Genomic DNA, 19,969 nt, shown 5'->3' with positions numbered 1-19,969 from the left:
AGGAATTAAACTGCACAAGCAAAAGAAAGGCGAGCGAAATGCAATTGCAGCAGGGAAAAGAGGAAGGTTTGCATTTCCAAAGGTGTGTAGATTAGACGGATTAGCCATGCTAAAATTGCCTTTGGTTTCCAAAGATGTGCAAGTTAGGTGGAATTACGGTGTTGCGAGGAGTGGGCCGATATAGGGTGCTCTTTCAGACGGTCAGTGCAACCTTGATGGGCTCCTCCATCTGCACTGTAAAAATGTTATGAATACATAGAACATAGAACTGTACAGCACAGTACAGGCCCTTCGGCCCACGATGTTGTGCCGAACTAGTCTGAAACTAAGATCAAAACAACCAGCTCCCAATCATTCTAGTGCACTCCATATGCCTATCCAATAACCACTTGAAAGTTCCTAAAGTGTCCGACTCCACGACATTAGCTGGGAGTGCATTCCACACCCCAACCACTCTGAGTAAAGAACCTACCTCTGACATCCCTCCTATATCTTCCACCATGAACCTTATAGTTATGCCCCCTTGTAACAGCTACATCCACCCGAGGAAAAAGTCGCTGAACGTCCACTCTATCTATCCCTCTCATCATCTTATACACCTCAATTAAGTCACCTCTCATCCTCCTTTGCTCCAATGAAAAAAGCCCTAGCTCCCTCAACCTTTCCTCATAAGACCCATCCACGAATCCAGGCAGCATCCTGGTAAATCTCCTTTGCACCCTTTCCAATGCTCCCACATCCTGCCCATAATGAGGTGATCAGAACTGCACACAATACTCCAAATGTGGTCTAACCAAGGTCTTGTACAGTTGCAGCATAACCTCACGGCTCTTAAACTCAATCCCCCTGTTAATAAATGCGAACACACTATAGGCTTTCTTCACGGCTCTATTCACTTGGGTGGCAACTTTCAGAGATCTATGGACATGAACTCCGAGATCTCTCTGCTACTCCACATTCTTCAGAACCCTGCTGTTAACCCTGTAATCCACATTCAAATTTGTCCTACCAAAATGAATCACCTCACACTTATCAAGGCTAAACTCCATCTGCCATTTTGCAGCCCAGCTCTGGATCCTATCTCGGTCTCTTTGCAGCCTACAACAGTGCTCCACATTATCCATCATCAGCAAATTTACAAAGCCAACCTTCAACTCCATCATCCAAGTCATTGATAAACATCACAAATAGCCGAGGACCCAGCACTGATCCCTGCGGTACACCGCTGGTGACTGGGCTCCAGGATGAAAATTTACCATCTACCACCACCCTCTGTCTGCTAATTGATAGCCAGTTACTGATCCAATCAGCCAAATTTCCCTCTGTGCCATGCCTCCTTACTTTCTGCATGAGCCGACCATGGGGCACCTTATCAAACGTCTTACTAAAATCCATGAATACGACATCAACTGCTCTACCTTTATCTATGTACTTAGTTACCTCCTCAAAGAATACAATCAAACTTGTGAGGCAAGACTTACCCCTCACAAATCCGTGCTGACTATCCTGGATTAAGCGGTATCTTTCCAAATGATCATAAATCCTATCCCTCAGGACCCTTTCCAATAATTTACCCATGACCGAAGTGAGACCAACCGGCCTATAATTCCCAGGGTTATACCTATTCCCTTTCTTGAACAAGGGGACAACATTCACCTCTCTCCAGTCTTCTGGCACTATTCCTGTAGACAGTGAGGACATAAAGATCAAAGCCAAATGCTCTGCAATCTCATCCCTCGCCTCCCAAAGAATCCTCAGATATATCCCATCAGGCCCAGGGGACTTATCTATCCTCAGGCTTCTCAAAATTTCTAACACCTCGTCCTTCCGAATATCTACCTCCTCCAGTCTACCAGCCTGTATCGCACTATCCTCCTCAACAAAATGGCCCCTCTCCTTTGTGAACACTGAAGAAAAGTATTCATTTAGGGCCTCTCCGAGATCTTCAGCGAAAACAGCGCGGGAGGAGAGAGCCGGGAGATTTAAAAAGCACAGGAGGGGAGAGCCGGGACAGCGAAAACAGCGCGAGAGGAGAGAGAGCCGGGACAGCGAAAACAGCGCGGGAGGAGAGCCGGGAGGTTTAAAAAGCGTGGGAGGTGTGTGCCGGGACAGTGCTGGGAGAGGTGAGTGCACAAAAGGTGTGGCAGGAGTGCCTTTAGACACGGTGTGCTGATTGGAACAGAGTGCATCTGAGTTTAGGTGAGTGACTGAGTTCGGGTAAGTGGCGAGAGAGGGCTGTGTTTTTGGTTGGTGTTCGGGTTTATCCTTGGGTATATAAAAAATTGTTAAATTATTTAAATTAATTAACTAATTGAGTATGGCGGGACAGGTGATGTGCTGTTGCTGTATGATGATGGAACTGGTGGATCCCATTGAGACCGTCAGTGACCACATCTGCAGCAAGTGTTGGCTGCTCGAGGAACTTTGGCTCAGAATTGATGAGCTGGAGACCGAGCTGCACACACTGCGGCACATCAGGGAGGGGGAACATTACCTGGACGCTTTGATTCAGGAGGCAGTCACACCCGGTAGAATAAGTACTGTTAATTCGTACAGTGGTCAGGGACAGAGTGGTGTGACTGCAAGGGAGGCAGGTAGGGGGATCCTGAGTTTAGGAGTTGAGGAGCCTCAGCTCTTGACCTTGTCCAACAGGTATGAGGTACTTGCTCCCTGTGTGGATGAGGAAGAGGGCTGTAGGGAGGATGCGTTGACTGACCACTGCACCGTGGTACAGGAAGCCATTCAAGAGGGGGGAGCAAAAAGACAAGTGGTAGTTGTAGAGGATTCTATAATTAGGGGGATTGATGGCATCCTTTGTAAGCCAGATCGAGAGTCCCGCATGGCATGTTGCCTGCCCGGTGCCAGGGTGAGGGACATCTCTGATCGGCTTAAAAGGATTTTGGAGGGAGAGGGGGAGGATCCAGTTGTTGTGGTCCACGTTGGGACTAACAACATAGGTAAGACTAGGAAAGAGGACCTGTTTGGGGATTACAAAGAACAAAGAACAAAGAAATGTACAGCACAGGAACAGGCCCTTCGGCCCTCCAAGCCCGTGCCGACCATACTGCCCGACTAAACTACAATCTTCTACACTTCCTGGGTCCGTATCCTTCTATTCCCATCCTATTCATATATTTGTCAAGATACCCCTTAAATGTCCCTATCGTCCCTGCCTCCACTACCTCCTCCGGTAGTGAGTTCCAGGCACCCACTACACTCTGCGTAAAAAACTTGCCTCGTACATCTACTCTAAACTTTGCCCCTCTCACCTTAAACCTATGCCCCCTAGTAATTGACCCCTCTACCCTGGGGAAAAGCCTCTGACTATCCACTCTGTCTATGCCCCTCATAATTTTGTATACCTCTATCAGGTCGCCCCTCAACCTCCTTCGTTCCAGTGAGAACAAACCGAGTTTATTCAATCGCTCCTCATAGCTTATGCCCTCCATACCAGGCAACATTCTGGTAAATCTCTTCTGCACCCTCTCTAAAGCCTCCACATCCTTCTGGTAGTGTGGCGACCAGAATTGAACACTATACTCCAAGTGTGGCCTAACTAAGGTTCTATACAGCTGCAACATGACTTGCCAATTTTTATACTCAATGCCCCGGCCAATGAAGGCAAGCATGCCGTATGCCTTCTTGACTACCTTCTCCACCTGTGTAGCCCCTTTCAGTGATCTGTGGACCTGTACTCCTAGATCTCTTTGACTTTCAATACTCTTGAGGGTTCTACCATTCACTGTATATTCCCTACCTGCATTAGCCCTTCCAAAATGCATTACCTCACATTTGTCCAGGTTAAACTCCATCTGCCATCTCTCCGCCCAAGTCTCCAGACAATCTAAATCCTGCTGTATCCTCAGACAGTCCTCATCGCTATCCGCAATTCCACCAACCTTTGTGTCGTCTGCAAACTTACTAATCAGACCAGTTACATTTTCCTCCAAATCATTTATATATACTACAAAGAGCAAAGGTCCCAGCACTGATCCCTGTGGAACACCACTGGTCACAGCCCTCCAATTAGAAAAGCATCCCTCCATTGCTACCCTCTGCCTTCTATGGCCTAGCCAGTTCTGTATCCACCTTGCCAGTTCACCCCTGATCCCGTGTGACTTCACCTTTTGTACTAGTCTACCATGAGGGACCTTGTCAAAGGCCTTACTGAAGTCCATATAGACAACATCTACTGCCCTACCTGCATCAATCATCTTAGTGACCTCCTCGAAAAACTCTATCAAGTTAGTGAGACACGACCTCCCCTTCACAAAACCGTGCTGCCTCTCACTAATACGTCCATTTGCTTCCAAATGGGAGTAGATCCTGTCTCGAAGAATTCTCTCCAGTAATTTCCCTACCACTGAAGTAAGGCTCACCGGCCTGTAGTTCCCGGGATTATCCCTGCCACCCTTCTTAAACAGAGGAACAACATTGGCTATTCTCCAGTCCTCCGGGACATCCCCTGAAGACAGCGAGGATCCAAAGATTTCTGTCAAGGCCTCAGCAATTTCCTCTCCAGCCTCCTTCAGTATTCTGGGGTAGATCCCATCCGGCCCTGGGGACTTATCTACCTTAATATTTTTTAAGACACCCAACACCTCGTCTTTTTGGATCACAATGTGACCCAGGCTATCTACACCCCCTTCTCCAGACTCAACATCTACCAATTCCTTCTCTTTGGTGAATACTGATGCAAAGTATTCATTTAGTACCTCGCCCATTTCCTCTGGCTCCACACATAGATTCCCTTGCCTATCCTTCAGTGGGCCAACCCTTTCCCTGGCTACCCTCTTGCTTTTTATGTAAGTGTAAAAAGCCTTGGGATTTTCCTTAGCCCTATTTGCCAATGACTTTTCATGACCCCTACTAGCCCTCCTGACTCCTTGCTTAGATTATCAAACACTAGGGACTAAATTAAAGAACAAGTCCTCCAGGGTTATAATCTCTGCATTTCTACCCAAGTCACATGTCAATTGGCATAGGGTTGAGAAAATTAGGGAAGTTAACATGTGGCTAAAGGAGTGGTGCGGGAAAGAGGATTCCATTTCATGGGGCATTGGCATCAGTACTGGGGCAGGAGGGACCTGTACAGTTGGGACGGTCTTCACCTGAACCATTCTGGGACCAGTGTTCTAGCGAATAGGATAAATAGGTTGGTCACAAGGACTTTAAACTAGCAAGTTGGGGGGAAGGGAAGTGTAAAGCTATGGACAGTATAATGGTTAATGGAGATCAAGGCAGCAGGTTGGACGGGCAGCACAGTAGCACAAGTGATTAGCACTGTGGCTTCACAGCGCCAGGGTCCCAGGTTCGATTCCCCGCTGGGTCACTGTCTGTGCGGAGTTTGCACGTTCTCCCCGTGTCCGCGTGGGTTTCCTCCGGGTGCTCCGGTTTCCTCCCACAGTCCAAAGACGTGCAGGTTAGGTGGATTGGCCATGCTAAATTACCCGTAGTGTCCATAAGGGTTGGGAGGGGATATTGGGTTGCGGGGATGAGGTGGAAGTGAGGGATTAATGTGGGTCGGTGCAGACTCGATGGGCCGAATGGCCTCCTTCTGCACTGTATGTTCTATGTAATCTATGTAATCTATGTTCTATGTAATCTATGTTACGTGACAGGTTATGTCGCGATATGGGTTCAAACACAAGGAAAATTAGGAGAAAGGGTAAGAGGAAAAATAATTCGCGAAAAGTTACTGATCAAGGTGTTAGGATTCATAACAAAAACATAAAAAAACAGCAAAAGTGTACTTTACCTGAATGCTCGTAGTATACGAAATATGGTAAATGAGTTTATGGCGCAAATCATCGTGAATGACTATGATTTAGTGGCCATTACTGAAACATGGTTAAAAGATGGTCACGACTGGAAGTTAAATATCCAAGGGTATCAGACTATACGAAAGGATAGAATGGACGGTAAGGGCGGTGGTGTAGCTTTGTTGTTTAAGGATGGCATCCGGGCAATAGTAAGGGACGATATTGGTGCTATGGAGGACAAGGTTGAATCAATTTGGGTGGAAATCAGGAATAGCAAGGCGAAAAGGTCACTGATAGGAGTAGTCTATAGGCCACCAAATAGTAACAGGATGGTAGGGCAGGCAATAAGCAAAGAAATAACGGATGCATGTAGAAATGGTACAACGGTTATCATGGGAGATTTTAATCTGCATATCGATTGGTTTAACCAGGTTGGTAAAGGCAGCCTTGAGGAGGAGTTTATAGAATCTGCCCGGGATAATTTCCTGGAACAGTATGTAATGGAACGTACAAGGGAACAAGCGGTCCTAGATCTGGTCCTGTGTAATGAGGTAGGATTGATTAATGATCTCATAGTTTGGGATCCTCTTGGAAGGAGCGACCACAATATGGTGGAATTTAAAATATAGTTGGAGGATGACAAGGTAAAATCAAGCACTAGTGTTTTGTGCTTAAACAAAGGCGATTACAATGGGATGAGAGAAGAACTAGCTAAGGTAGACTGGGAGCAAAGACTTCATGGTGAAGCAGTTGAGGAACAGTGGAAAACCTTCCGAGCGATCTTTCAGTGTTCAGAAAAGGTTCATACCGACAAAAAAGAAAGACGGTAGAAAGGGGAAAAAAATCGACCGTGGATATCTAAGGAGGTGAGGGAGAGTATCAAATTGAAGGAAAAAACATACAAAGTGGCAAAAATTAGTGGGAGACTTGAGGACTGGGAAGTCTTTAGGGGACAACAGAAAGCTACTAAAAAAAGCTATAAAGAAGAGTAAGGTAGACTATGAAAGTAAACTGGCTCAGAACATGAAAGCAGATAGTAAAAGCTTCTACAAATATATAAGACAAAAGAGTGGCTAAGGTAAATTGGTCCTTTGGAAGATGAGAAGGGAGATTTAATAGGAGATGGGGAAATGGCTGAGGAGCTGAACAGGTTTTTTGGGTCAGACTTCACAGTGGAAGACACAAATAACATGCCAGTGACTGATGGAAATAAAGATATGATAGGTGAGGACCTTGAGATGATTGTAATCACTAAGGAGGCATTATTGGGCAAGCTAATGGGGCTAAAGGTAGACCAGTCTCCTGGCCTGGATGGGATGCATCCCAGAGTGTTAAAAGAGATGGCTAGGGAAATTGTAAACGCAGTGATAATTTATCAAAATTCACTAGACTCTGGGGTGGTCCCAGAGGATTGGAAAGTAGCAAACGTGACACCACTGTTTAAAAAAGGAGGTCGGCAGAAAGCGGGTAATTATAGGCCGGTAAGCTTAACTTCGGTTGTAGGGAAAAAGCTGGAATCGATCATTAAGGAGGAAATAGCGGGGCACCTGGAGGGAAATTGTCTCATTGGGCAGACGCAGCATGGGTTCATAAAGGGTAGGTCGTGTCGGACTAATTTGGTAGAATTTCTTGAGGACCAGTAGATAACGGTAGTGCAGCAGATAACGGGGAGCCAATGGAAGTGGTATATCTGGATTTCCAGAAAGCTTTTGACTAGGTGCCACACAAAAGGTTGCTGCATAAACTAAAGATGCATGGCATTGAGGGTAAAGTGGGAGCATGGGTAGAGGATTGGTTAACTAACAGAAAGCAGAGAGTGGGGATAAATGGGTGCTTCTCGGGTTGGCAACCTGTAACTAGTGGGGTCCCTCAAGGATCAGTGTTGGGCCCGCAGTTGTTCACAATTTACATAGATGATTTGGAGTTGGGGACCAAGTGCAATGTGGCAAAGTTTGCAGACGACACTAAGATGAGTGGTAAAGCAAAAAGTGCAGAGGATACCGGAAGTCTGCAGAAGGATTTGGATAGGTTAGGTCTAGGGTCTGGCAGATGGATTTCAATGTTGCCAAGTGTGAGGCTATCCATTTTGGGAGGAATAACGCAGAATGGATTATTCTTTCAACGGTAAGATGTTAAAACATGCTGCTGTGCAGAGGGACCTGGGTGTGCTGGTGCACGAGTCGCAAAAAGTTGGTGTGCAGATGCAACATGTGATTAAGGCAGCTAATCGGGTTTTGTCTTTCGTTGCTAGAGGGATGGAGTTCAAGACTAGGGAGGTTATGCTGCAATTGTATAGGGTGTTGGTGAGGCCACATCTTGAGTATTGCGTTCAGTTTTGGTCTCCTGACCTGAGAAAGGACATATTGGCACTGGAGGGAGTGCAGAGGAGATTCACCAGGTTGATCCCAGAGTTGAGGGGATTAGATTATGACGTGAGGTTGAGTAGACTGGGACTGTACTCATTGGAGTTTAGAAGGATGCGCGGGGTACCTATTGAAACATAAGATTATGAAGGGAATAGATAGGATAGATGCGGGCAGATTGTTTCCACTGGTCGGGGAAAGCAGAACTAGGGGGCATAGCCTCGAAATAAGGGGAGGTAGATTTAGGACCGAGTTTAGGAGGAACTTCCTCACCCAAAGGGTTGTGACTCTCTGGAATTCCATGCCCAGTGAAGCAGTTGAGGCTCCTTCTTTAAACGTTTTTAAGAAAAAGATAGATACCTTTCTAAATAATAAAGGGATTCGGGGATATGGTGTACGGGCCGGAGAGTGGAGCTGAGTCCACAAAGATCAGCCATGATCTCATTGAATGGCGGAGCAGGCTCGAGGGGCCAGATGGCCTACTCCTGTTCCTCGTTCTTATGTTCTCATGTTCAGACTCCATGCACACGTTCCCACGACTGTTCTTGACCGGCCCTAACTCCACCTTGGTCATTCTTTTATTCCTCACCCAAGTGTAAAAGCCTTGGGGTTTTCCTTGATCCTAACTGTCAAGGACTTCTCATGCCCCCCTCCCAGCTCTCCAAAGCCCTTTCTTGAGCTCCATCCTAGCTATCTTGTTTCCCTCAAGTGCCCTAACTGAACCTTGTTTTCTCATCCTGACAGAATCACTTCCTCTTGACAAGACATTCAATCTCCTTTGTAAACCATGGTTCCCTCACTCGACCATTTCCTCCCTGCCTGACAGGGACATTCATATCAAGGACACGCAGTATTTGCTCCTTGAACAAGCACCACATCTCAATTGTGCCTATCCCTGACAGTTCATGTTTCCAGCTTATGCTCCCCAATTCTTGCCTAATCACATCGTAATTACCCTTCCCCCAGTATAAACCTTGCCCTGCCGTATGTTTCTATCCCTCTCCATTGCTACAATGAAAGTCACCGAATTATGGTCACTATCTCCAAAGTGTTCTCCCACAACCCAATCTAACACTTGGCCCGGTTCATTACCCAGTACCAAGTCCAATGTGGCCCCGCCTCTTGTCGGTCTATCCACATACTGTGTGAGGAAACCCTCCTGCGCACACGGGATAAAAACATCCCCATCCAAACTATTCGAATTAGTGGTTCCAATCAATATTTGGAACGTTAAAGTCACCCATGACAACTACACTGACTACCGCACCTATCCAAAATCTGCATTGCAATCTTTTCCTCCACATCTGTTTGGGGGCCTATAGAAAACTCCTAACAAAGTAACCGCTCCTTTCCTATTTCTAACTTCAGCCCACACTACCTCAGTAGACAGATCCTCCTCAAACAGCCTTTCTGCAGCCATTATACTACCCTTGATTAACAATGCTACTCCTCCACCTCTTTTACCACCTTTCCTCATCTTACTGAAACATCTAAACGCCGGAACCTCCAACAACCATTCCTGCCCCTGTTCTGTCCACGTCTCCTTAATGGCAATAACATCGTAGTCCCAGGTGCCAATCCATGCTACAAGCTCACCAACCTTATTCCTGATGCTCCTCGCATTGAAGTAGACACACTTCAAACCACCTTCATGCATGAAGGTCCACTCTTGTGACCTTGGTGCCTTCCTCAGTACTGCACTACCCTCAACTTCCTGAACTCCAGCAATGCTATCTCCTGGACCACAAAACAGTTTCCCATCCCCCTGCCAAATTAGTCTAGCAGTGTCATGGACAAATGCATCCTCCACAGATATTTGCCTTCACAAAGCTATCGTAACTATATCCTCCACCCAATCAAACAATGTAATTCCAAATCCTAGCCACTGGTGTAAAAACATTTGTCACATCATTTCTAGTTCTGCCTCCAATAAGCTTAAATCTACTCTAAAACACTATGATTTAAATCATCTCTATCAAATATCCTTTGTTTCTAAATGAACATACAAATCAGAAGGAGGATCGTTGAGTCTGCTCCATCATTCAATAAGATCAGTGCGGATCCGATTGTGGCTCCAGCTCCACGTTGCTACGTATCCCGGTGTCTCCCTCGTCAATTAAGGATCATTCAACCCACACCTTGAAATTATTCAATGACCCTGCTCGACTGCTCTCTGGACAAGAGAAATCCACACTCTAAACAAATTGGGCAACATTTTACCTGCCTGTCGCAAAATAGTTTTGTTCCGGTCTCTCCCACAAGGGGAAAACATCCTTTCAGCACCAGTCTGTCAAGCCCATCAGGATCTGATGTTTCAATAAGATCCCTGGGGGGGGGGGATTCTCCTTCCCACTAGCCCGGTTTTCTAGTGCAGCGTGCCTCTGCCGGCAGAAGGATTCTCCGTTCCTGCTGCCGGCCAATGGGGTTTCCCATTGGTGGCCATTGCACGCCATCAGGAATCTCACAGGCGTTGGTGCGCTGCGAAGCGGAGGATGTCGCCAACGGAGAATCCCACACCCCATATTTCTTCTATGGAAAACACCATGTACCTGAATGCCTAATCCCTGGAACCATTCCAATAAAGCTCTTTTGTTCCTTCTCCAAAGCCTTAATTGCAGTGCTCTGACTGTGAGATGTGGCAGGTACAGGAGGCTTCCAGCATCCCGGATGGTTTCATCTGCAGCAAGTGCACCCAACTGGAGCTCCTCAGACCGCATGGTTCGGTTGGAGCAGCAATTGGATGCACTTAGGAGCATGCAGGTGGCGGAAAGCGTCATAGATCGCAGTTATATAAATGTGGTCACACCCAAGGTGCAGGCAGAGAAATGGGTGACCACCAGAAAGGGCAGGCAGTCAGTGCAGGAATCCCCTGTGGTTGTCCCCCTCGCGAACAGGTAGCCTATCAGGGGAAAACAGCAGCAGCCAGAGCAGTGGCACCACGGCTGGCTCTGATGTGCAGAAGGGAGGGTCAAAGCGCAGAAGAGCAATAGTAATAGGGGACTCTATAGTCAGGGGCACAGATAGGCGCTCCTGTGGACGTGAAAGAGACTCCAGGATGGTATGTTGCCTCCCTGGTGCCAGGGTCCAGGATGTCTCCGAACGGGTAGAGGACATCCTGAAGGGGGAGGGCAAACAGGCAGAGGTCGTTGTACATATTGGTACTAACGACATAGGCAGGAAGGGGCATGAGGTCCTGCAGCAGGAGTTCAGGGAGCTAGGCAGAAAGTTAAAAGACAGAACCTCTAGGGTTGTAATCTCGGGATTACTCCCTGTGCCACGTGCCAGTGAGGCTAGAAATAGGAAGATAGAGCAGCTAAACACGTGGCTAAACAGCTGGTGTAGGAGGGAGGGTTTCCGTTACCTGGACCACTGGGAGCTCTTCCGGGGCATGTGTGACCTATATAAGGACGGGTTGCATCTAAACTGGAGAGGCATAAATATCCTGGCTGCGAGGTTTGCTCGTGTCACACGGGAGGGTTTAAATTAGTATGGCAGGGGGGTGGGCACGGGAGCAATAGGTCAGAAGGTGAGCATTGAGGGTGAACTAGGGAATAGGGACAGTGGGGCTCTGAGGCAGAGCAGACAGGGAGAAGTTGCTGAACACAGCGGGTCTGGTGGCCTGAAGTGCATATGTTTTAATGCAAGTATTACGGGTAGGGCAGATGAACTTAGAGCTTGGATTAATACTTGGAACTATGATGTTGTTGCCATTACAGAGACCTGGTTGAGGGAAGGACAGGATTGGCAGCTAAACTTTCCAGGATTTAGATGTTTCAGGCAGGATAGAGGGGGATGTAAAAGGGGTGGCGGCGTTGCGCTACTGGTTAGGGAGGATATCACAGCTGTACTGCGGGAGGGCACCTCAGAGGGCAGTGAGGCTATATGGGTAGAGATCAGGAATAAGAAGGGTGCAGTCACAATGTTGGGGGTTTACTACAGGCCTCCCAACAGCCAGCGGGAGATAGAGGATCAGATAGGTAGACAGATTTTGGAAAAGAGTAAAAACAACAGGGTTGTGTGATGGGAGACTTCAACTTCCCCAATATTGACTGGGACTCACTTAGTGCCAGGGGCTACGACGGGGCGGAGTTTGTAAGGTCCATCCAGGAGGGCTTCTTAAAACAATATATGGACAGTCCAACTAGGGAAGGGGTACTGGACCTGGTATTGGGGAATGAGCCCGGCCAGGTGGTAGATGTTTCAGTAGGGGAGCATTTCGGGAACAGTGACCACAATTCAGTAAGTTTTAAAGTGCTGGTGGACAAGGATGGGAGTGGTCCTAGGATGAATGTGCTAAATTGGGGGAAGGCTAATGATAACAATATTAGGCGGGAACTGAAGAACATAGATTGGGGGCGGATGTTTGAGGGCAAATCAATATCTGACATGTGGGAGGCTTTCAAGTGTCAGTTGAAAGGAATTCAGGACCGGCATGTTCCTGTGAGGAAGAAGGATAAATACGGCAATTTTCGGGAACATTGGATAACGAGAGATATTGTAGGCCTCGTCAAAAAGAAAAAGGAGGCATTTGTCAGGGCTAAAAGGCTGGGAACAGACGAAGCCTGTGTGGAATATAAGGAAAGTAGGAAGCAAGGAGTCAGGAGGGCTAGAAGGGGTCACGAAAAGTCATTGGCAAATAGGGTTAAGGAAAATCCCAAGGCTTTTTACACGTACATAAAAAGCAAGAGGGTAGCCAGGGAAAGGGTTGGCCCACTGAAGGATAGGCAAGGGAATCTATGTGTGGAGCCAGAGGAAATGGGCGAGGTACTAAATGAATACTTTGCATCAGTATTCACCAAAGAGAAGAAATTGGTAGATGTTGAGTCTGGAGAAGGGTGTGTAGATAGCCTGGGTCACATTGAGATCCAAAAAGACGAGGTGTTGGGTGTCTTAAAAAATATTCAGCTAGATAAGTCCTAAGGGCCTGATGGGATCTACCCCAGAATACTGAAGGAGGCTGGAGAGGAAATTGCTGAGGCCTTGACAGAAATCTTTGGATCCTCACTGTCTTCAGGTGATGTCCCGGAGGACTGGAGAATAGCCAATGTTGTTCCTCTGTTTAAGAAGGGTAGCAGCGATAATCCAGGGAACTACAGGCCGGTGAGCCTTACTTCAGTGGTAGGGAAATTACTGGAGAGAATTCTTCAAGACAGGATCTACTCCCATTTGGAAGCAAATGGACGTATTAGTGGGAGGCAGCATGGTTTTGTGAAGGGGAGGTAGTGTCTCACTAACTTGGTAGACTTTTTCGAGGAGGTCACGAAGATGTTTGATGCAGGTAGGGCAGTGGATGTTGTCTATATAGACTTCAGTAAGGCCTTTGACAAGGTCCCTCATGGTAGACTAGTACAAAAGGTGAAGTCACATGGGATCAGGGGTGAGCTGGCAAGGTGGATACAGAACTGGCTAGGTCATAGAAGGCAGAGAGTAGCAATGGAAGGATGCTTTTCTAATTGGAGGGCTGTGACCAGTGGTGTTCCGCAGGGATCAGTGCTGGGACCTTTGCTGTTTGTAGTATATATAAATGATTTGGAGGAAAATGTAACTGGTCTGATTAGTAAGTTTGCAGACGACACAAAGGTTGGTGGAATTGCGGATAGCGATGAGGACTGTCGGAGGATACAGCAGGATTTAGATTGTCTGGAGACTTGGGCGGAGAGATGGCAGATGGAGTTTAATCCGGACAAATGTGAGGTAATGCATTTTGGAAGGTCTAATGCAGGTAGGGAATATACAGTGAATGGTAGAACCCTCAAGAGTATTGAAAGTCAAAGAGATCTAGGTGTACAGGTCCACAGGTCACTGAAAGGGGCAACACAGGTGGAGAAGGTAGTCAAGAAGGCATACGGCATGCTTGCCTTCATTGGCCGGGGCATTGAGTATAAGAATTGGCAAGTCATGTTGCAGCTGTATAGAACCTTAGTTAGGCCACACTTGGAGTATAGTGTTCAATTCTGGTCGCCACACTACCAGAAGGATGTGGAGGCTTTAGAGAGGGTGCAGAAGAGATTTACCAGAATGTTGCCTGGTATGGAGGGCATTAGCCATGAGGAGCGGTTGAATAAACTCGGTTTGTTCTCACTGGAACAAAGGAGGTTGAGGGGAGACCTGATAGAGGTATACAAAATTATGAGGGGCATAGACAGAGTGGATAGTCAGAGGCTTTTCCCCAGGGTAGAGGGGTCAATTACTAGGGGGCATAGGTTTAAGGTGAGAGGGACAAGGTTTAGAGTAAATGTACGATGCAAGTTTTTTACGCAGAGGGTAGTGGGTGCCTGGAACTCGTTACCGGAAATGGTGGTGGAAGCAGGGACGATAGTGACATTTAAGGGGCATCTTGACAAATACATGAATAGGATGGGAATAGAGGGATACGGACCCAGGAAGTGTAGAAGATTGTAGTTTAGTCGGGCAGCATGGTCGGCACGGGCTTGGAGGACCGAAGGGCCTGTTCCTGTGCTGTACATTTCTTTGTTCTTTATTTGTTCCCTCAGGAACCTGGGATAGATCCCATCCGGACCTGGGGACTTGTCCACCTTAATGCCTTTTAGAATACCCAACACATCCTCCCTCCTTATGCCGTCTTGACCTAGAGTAATCAAACACCTATCCCTAACCTCAACATCCGTCATGTCCCTCTCCTCGTGAGTACCGATGCAAAATACTCGTTAAGAATCGCACCTATTTTCTCTGACTCCACGCATAACTTTCCTCCTAGAGAGTGGGCCAACCCTTTCTCTAGTTACCCTCTTGCTCCTTATATGTGAATAAAAGACTTTGGGACTTTCCTTTACCCTGTTTGCCAAAGATATTTCATGACCCCTTTGAGCCCTCTTGATTCCTCGTTTCAGGTTAGTCCTACATTCCCGATATTCTTTCAAAGCTTTGTCTGTCTTAAGTCACCCAGACCTTATGTATGCTTCCTTTTTCCTCTTAACTAGTCTCATAATTTCACCTGTCATCCATGGTTCCCTAATCTTGCCATGTCTATCCCTGATTTTTACAGGGGCACGTCTGTCCTGCACTAATCAACTCTCTTTAGAAGCCTCCCACATATCAAATGTGGATTTACCTTCAAACAGCTGCTCCCAATCCACATTTCCCAGCTCCTGCCAAATTTTGGTATAGTTGGCCTTCCCCCAATTTAGCACTCTTCCTTTAGGACCACTCTCGTCTTTGTCCATGAGTATTCTAAAACTTACGGAATTGTGATCACTATTCCCAAAGTAATCCCTGACTGAAACTTCAACCACCTGGCTGGGCTCATTCCCCAACACCAGGTCCATTATGGCCCCTTCCCGAGTTGGACTATTTACATACTGCTCTAGAAAACCCTCCTGGATGCTCCTTACAAATTCTGCTCCATCTAGACCTCTGACACTAAGTGTATCCCAGTCAATGTTGGGAAAATAAAATCTCCTATCACCACCACTGTTGCTCCTACATCTTTCCATAATCTGTTTACATAAACGAAGTTTGAGGAAACAAAGTCTCTGTCGCTCCAGGAAGGGTGAGTGTGTGATGCTTTTAAAATCTGCAGGAAAACCAATGCAGGCTGTGATTTACAAACTTGTGAAGAAAGTTTGCAAGGAACCATCACCTGAAGCAAAGACTCTATTCTCTTTCACTTACGTTTCTCCCCTTTTCCACCCCTCTTGTATTTGTCTGTCCTGTGTGCATAAAGGGTGGGGAGGCAAGTTAAAGTTGGAGTTAGGTACTTAATTAATATTTAAACCACTATCTGCTGCGTATTCCATCCTTATTCCTGTTACAAATAAACAGTAATTGTGTTTCAACTTACAAACCTGGTGATTGTAATTATTAGGCAACCAAGGGTCAAAAGACTTTGGGTATTTTTCTAAGAATTATTGGTTAATTCACTTGTGTTGTGACTTAGGGACGAGTGGGGCTGGAGCTTAACGCGCACTTGCCCAGAGTTTCATAACACTGAAGGAAATCTGGTTCTGGGTGTGCAGCCAAAGTTACAATAAGATACAACCAAACAAAAAGCATAGAACATAACAGCGCAGTACAGGCCCTTCGGCCCTCGATGTTGCTCCAGTTTGCTCCCACAGTCCGAAGATGTGGTTAGGTGGATTGGCCATGCTAAATTGCCTCTAGGTGGTGTGCTCTTTCAGTGGGTCAGTGCTGACTCGATGGTCACAATGGCCTCCTTCTGCACTGTATGTTCTATGATTCTATGTAGGAATTCTATGGTTCTATGTTTAATGCTCTGGTTTCCTCCCACAATACAAAGATGTGCAGATTGGGTGGTTTTCCCATGCTAAATTGCCCTTAGTGTCCAAAAATGTTGGGTGGGGTTACTGGGTTACAGGGATGGATGGAGGTGTGGGCTTAAGTGGGATGCTCTTTCCAGGGCTGGTCCAGACTCGATGGGCCAAATAGCCTCCTTCTGCACTGTAAATTCAATTCTATGATTCTATGTTTAAGGATGGGTAGTGAGCAGGAAAATAAGGGCAGTTAAAATTGAACACCTCCTGTCTGTCACAGTCACAAAGACTCAAACTCAAACAGAGATCTGTTTTCTATAAATGAATCTCACAATCGCCCTCGCATGCATGTCGTTTTACTCTTCATGTATGTAAACTTAGCTTGGAAAAAAGGGGATGTTGTGATATGACTTTAAGGAAATATGCAAATTGAATAGAGCAGCCTGTGACCAACAGCTGGTGAATTGTGCCAGAATCACAGCTACCGTGAGTAATAGTTGCTGGATCCAGAAAGTTAATCCGTCTGCTCAACGATCCATTACTGCATCTTCAAATAAACCTGGGGAGAGATTAGTATGGTTCTGTAGAGCAAACAGAGCTGCAACAATGGCTTCCTTGGCAAGCACACCTTTTGGAAAGGCCACAATGGGACAAAGCTTGTGTTCATCACTCTCTGTACCCACCATCAAGAGTGACATTAAGTGACCAGTTGCACAGTCGTCTTGTACACAGCCATCATAAGATCAAAAGTGGGAATGTTCACGACTCTTTGGATGCAGAAGAAGTATGTGCTCATATGCAGCAAGATGTGGACAACATTCAGGTTTAGGCTGATAACTGGCGAGGATCATTCACATCACACAAGGCAATCACCATCTCGAACAAGAGGGGATCTAACCATTGCCCCTTGACATTCAATGGCATTACCATCACTAAATCCCCACTATCAACTGACCAGAAACTGAACTGGACTAGCCATATAAATACTAGGACTACAAGAGCCGGTCAGAAGCTGGAATTCTGCACGAGAAACCCACCTCCTGACTCCCCAAATCCTGTCCACAATCTACAAGGCACAAGTCAGGAGTGTGTTGAAATACTCTCCATTTGCCTGGATGAGTGCAGCTCCAACAACACGCGAGACGTTTGACACTATCTAGGACAAAACACCTCACTTTACTGACATGCCATCCACCGCTATCAAAAATCACTCCCTCCACTATGACAAAAGTGTGCCCATTTACATGAGGATGTATTGCAGTCACTCACAAAGGATTAGAATCGAGAAGAACAGCAGCAGCAGGCACATGGGAACACTTCTACCTGCATGCTCCCCTCCAAGTCACATACCATCCTGACCTGGAACTGTATCGCCACACCATCACTGTCGTTGACTTAAAATCCTGGAACTCACTTCTTAGCAAGTGAGTGCATCTACAGTACATGGACCGCAGCAGATCACCACCAAGGGGCAATTAAGAACAAGCATGTAGAATAAGAGTTAATTGCATGCGTGACAGTGTGTATGTCATGGGTTGTGGCAAGTTACCACAATGCTCCTATTGCGCTCAATTAAGACCAGCCATGGAGTGTCATATTAACACAGGCCTCTGAACTTTCCAAGAACTGCACTGTAATCATTATGCAATGACTGAAATTAATCTTTCACAAAAGCGTAGTTACATACCCAAGGGTGTAGCTGTGGTGACAGGTATGGTTGTACTCGTTGGTTTAAATCCAAATGGAGCAGACGTCGTAGAAGGAGCAGGAACAGCAGGGACAGGAGCAGCACTGCTAGTCACTAAATACAAACAAAATTGAGTTAATAAACGACACTTCAAGCAATTTGAGGAACTTGACCAGACCTTCAGGTTTTTGGTACGATCCAGTTTGAAATTTAAGACACTTGCTCAGTGAAGAAAACTATCCAGGTTTCATTGGTTTTGAACAAATTAAAATAAACTTCACCATAAAAGGTGGAAAGTTGAAACAATTTACAATATCCATATCATACTCTAACATCCAGGATAAGAATGAGGTACATGTTAATTAACAAGCCAACTGTGGTCAGAAACACCACACCACACAATAATGAAAGCTGAGACCAAGGCTGAATCCATAAATTTCTCAACAATCAACCAGGAGCTCAGTAACAGTCAACCAATCTCATTGAAACTGTTTGTCACTTGAGGAATTTTGATTTCCATCGTTGAAGGTTTCACCTCAGAATTTTCTCAAAGGTGCTCCAACTCAGTTTGAACGATTTCAATCTAGTCTTCCAAATTAAGTCAAATGCAATATGACAGATTCCATGTTTCTTTTTCTTCTTATTCCCAGTCTTTATCTCAGCAAAGAATATTTCATTTAAGTCCATGATCTAATTGACAGTTTTATTAACTGTAAGGGGAATTGGTTCATAATTTGTTCTAATCCTTCAACTCTTTTGCACAATCAACAAACTGTCTCAGTCCAGTCCTCAGCAGGTTTTGGATGGTCTTTGCAAACTGTCCACTTGCCTGTATGTGTTTTAGCACTGGTAAATACCTGCAAATCAGTATTTCTGGTCATTGAATTGGAAGACCATTTTGCAATTTCAAGTCGTTATCCTTGACACGTTGGAATTTCAGATTTTGCCACCACTTCAGTTGTTTTTCTATTGCCCGTTGTTGAGGTTGCAAGGTTACTTGGATCAGTTTTTTGCTCAATAGGATCACAATTCAGCATTAAGTTTTTATTCACAGGAACAACCTCTGAACTGTGACACTCCATACCACACAGCTTCCTTTCATTTTCAAAGTTCAAGAATCACATTGCTCTTTTCACAACAAGTTCTAGCAGTTTGTTTAATCCTGCATTGAACCAATTATTCTGATTTACCAGCAATTCCTGTTTCCTGGCCAAGGCATTTTTCCTGATACTTCATAGATACTTCTGGTACGAGAAGTTTAACAAGCTAACTAAAAATTGATCTTTGTTAAACTTTCTTTTAAACGCTTACATTGTGTAGACTGTTGCCCTAGTATGTATTTTATTTTTATTTTGTTTTCTTTTCATGTACTTAATGATCTGCTTGAGCTGCTCACAGAAAAATACACATTACACTAAACAAATCCAATCATTTAGACATTTCAAGTCCTCAGTCAAATGTTCAACTTTGTGGCTGATTCTCAATTTTTCTTCCCAATTCTTCTTCCATTTCCAAACCCTTTTGCCATACGTGAAAGATGGCTCTCCACATCAAACAGGCTTTCCTTTAATTACTTGTTATCGTAACAAGTGCCTCATTTTTGACCATAGTAGCTTTCATGAGTTGGTCAAGATCAACATGATCAACCGCTTGCTGTAGTATAATTGTCACATTACTGTCTCCATTAGCCAAATCAATTATCCAGAATAATATCTACCTCTTCATAGAACATAGAACAGTACAGCTCAGAACAGGCCCTTCGGCCCTCGATGTTGTGCAGAGCTTTGTCCGAAACCAAGATCAAGCTATCCCATTCCCGGTCATTCTGGTGTGCTCTATGTGCCTATCCAATAACCGCTTGAAAGTTCCTAAAGTGTCCGACTCCACTATCACAGCAGGCAGTTCATGCCACACCCTAACTACTCT

The 19,969-nt window shown here is 45.7% G+C and overlaps 1 protein-coding gene across 3 annotated transcripts in view; it reads right to left on the bottom strand.

The window, feature by feature from the left end:
* The window catches only part of nup62l (nucleoporin 62 like), a 175,015-nt gene that overhangs the window by 78,184 nt on the left and 76,862 nt on the right, over window positions 1-19,969 (bottom strand). For all 3 annotated transcript variants that reach the window (XM_072504953.1, XM_072504954.1, XM_072504955.1), the window contains one exon: window positions 18,044-18,157. In XM_072504953.1, the coding sequence (XP_072361054.1) occupies window positions 18,044-18,157 (114 nt within the window). The remainder of the gene's footprint in view (window positions 1-18,043; window positions 18,158-19,969) is intronic.

Source organism: Scyliorhinus torazame, chromosome 5 (assembly GCF_047496885.1).
Source record: "Scyliorhinus torazame isolate Kashiwa2021f chromosome 5, sScyTor2.1, whole genome shotgun sequence".
NCBI classification, from domain to species: Eukaryota; Metazoa; Chordata; class Chondrichthyes; order Carcharhiniformes; family Scyliorhinidae; genus Scyliorhinus; species Scyliorhinus torazame.
The sequence above is the reverse complement of the archived record's forward strand: the minus strand, read 5'-3'. Positions and strand labels throughout refer to the sequence as shown.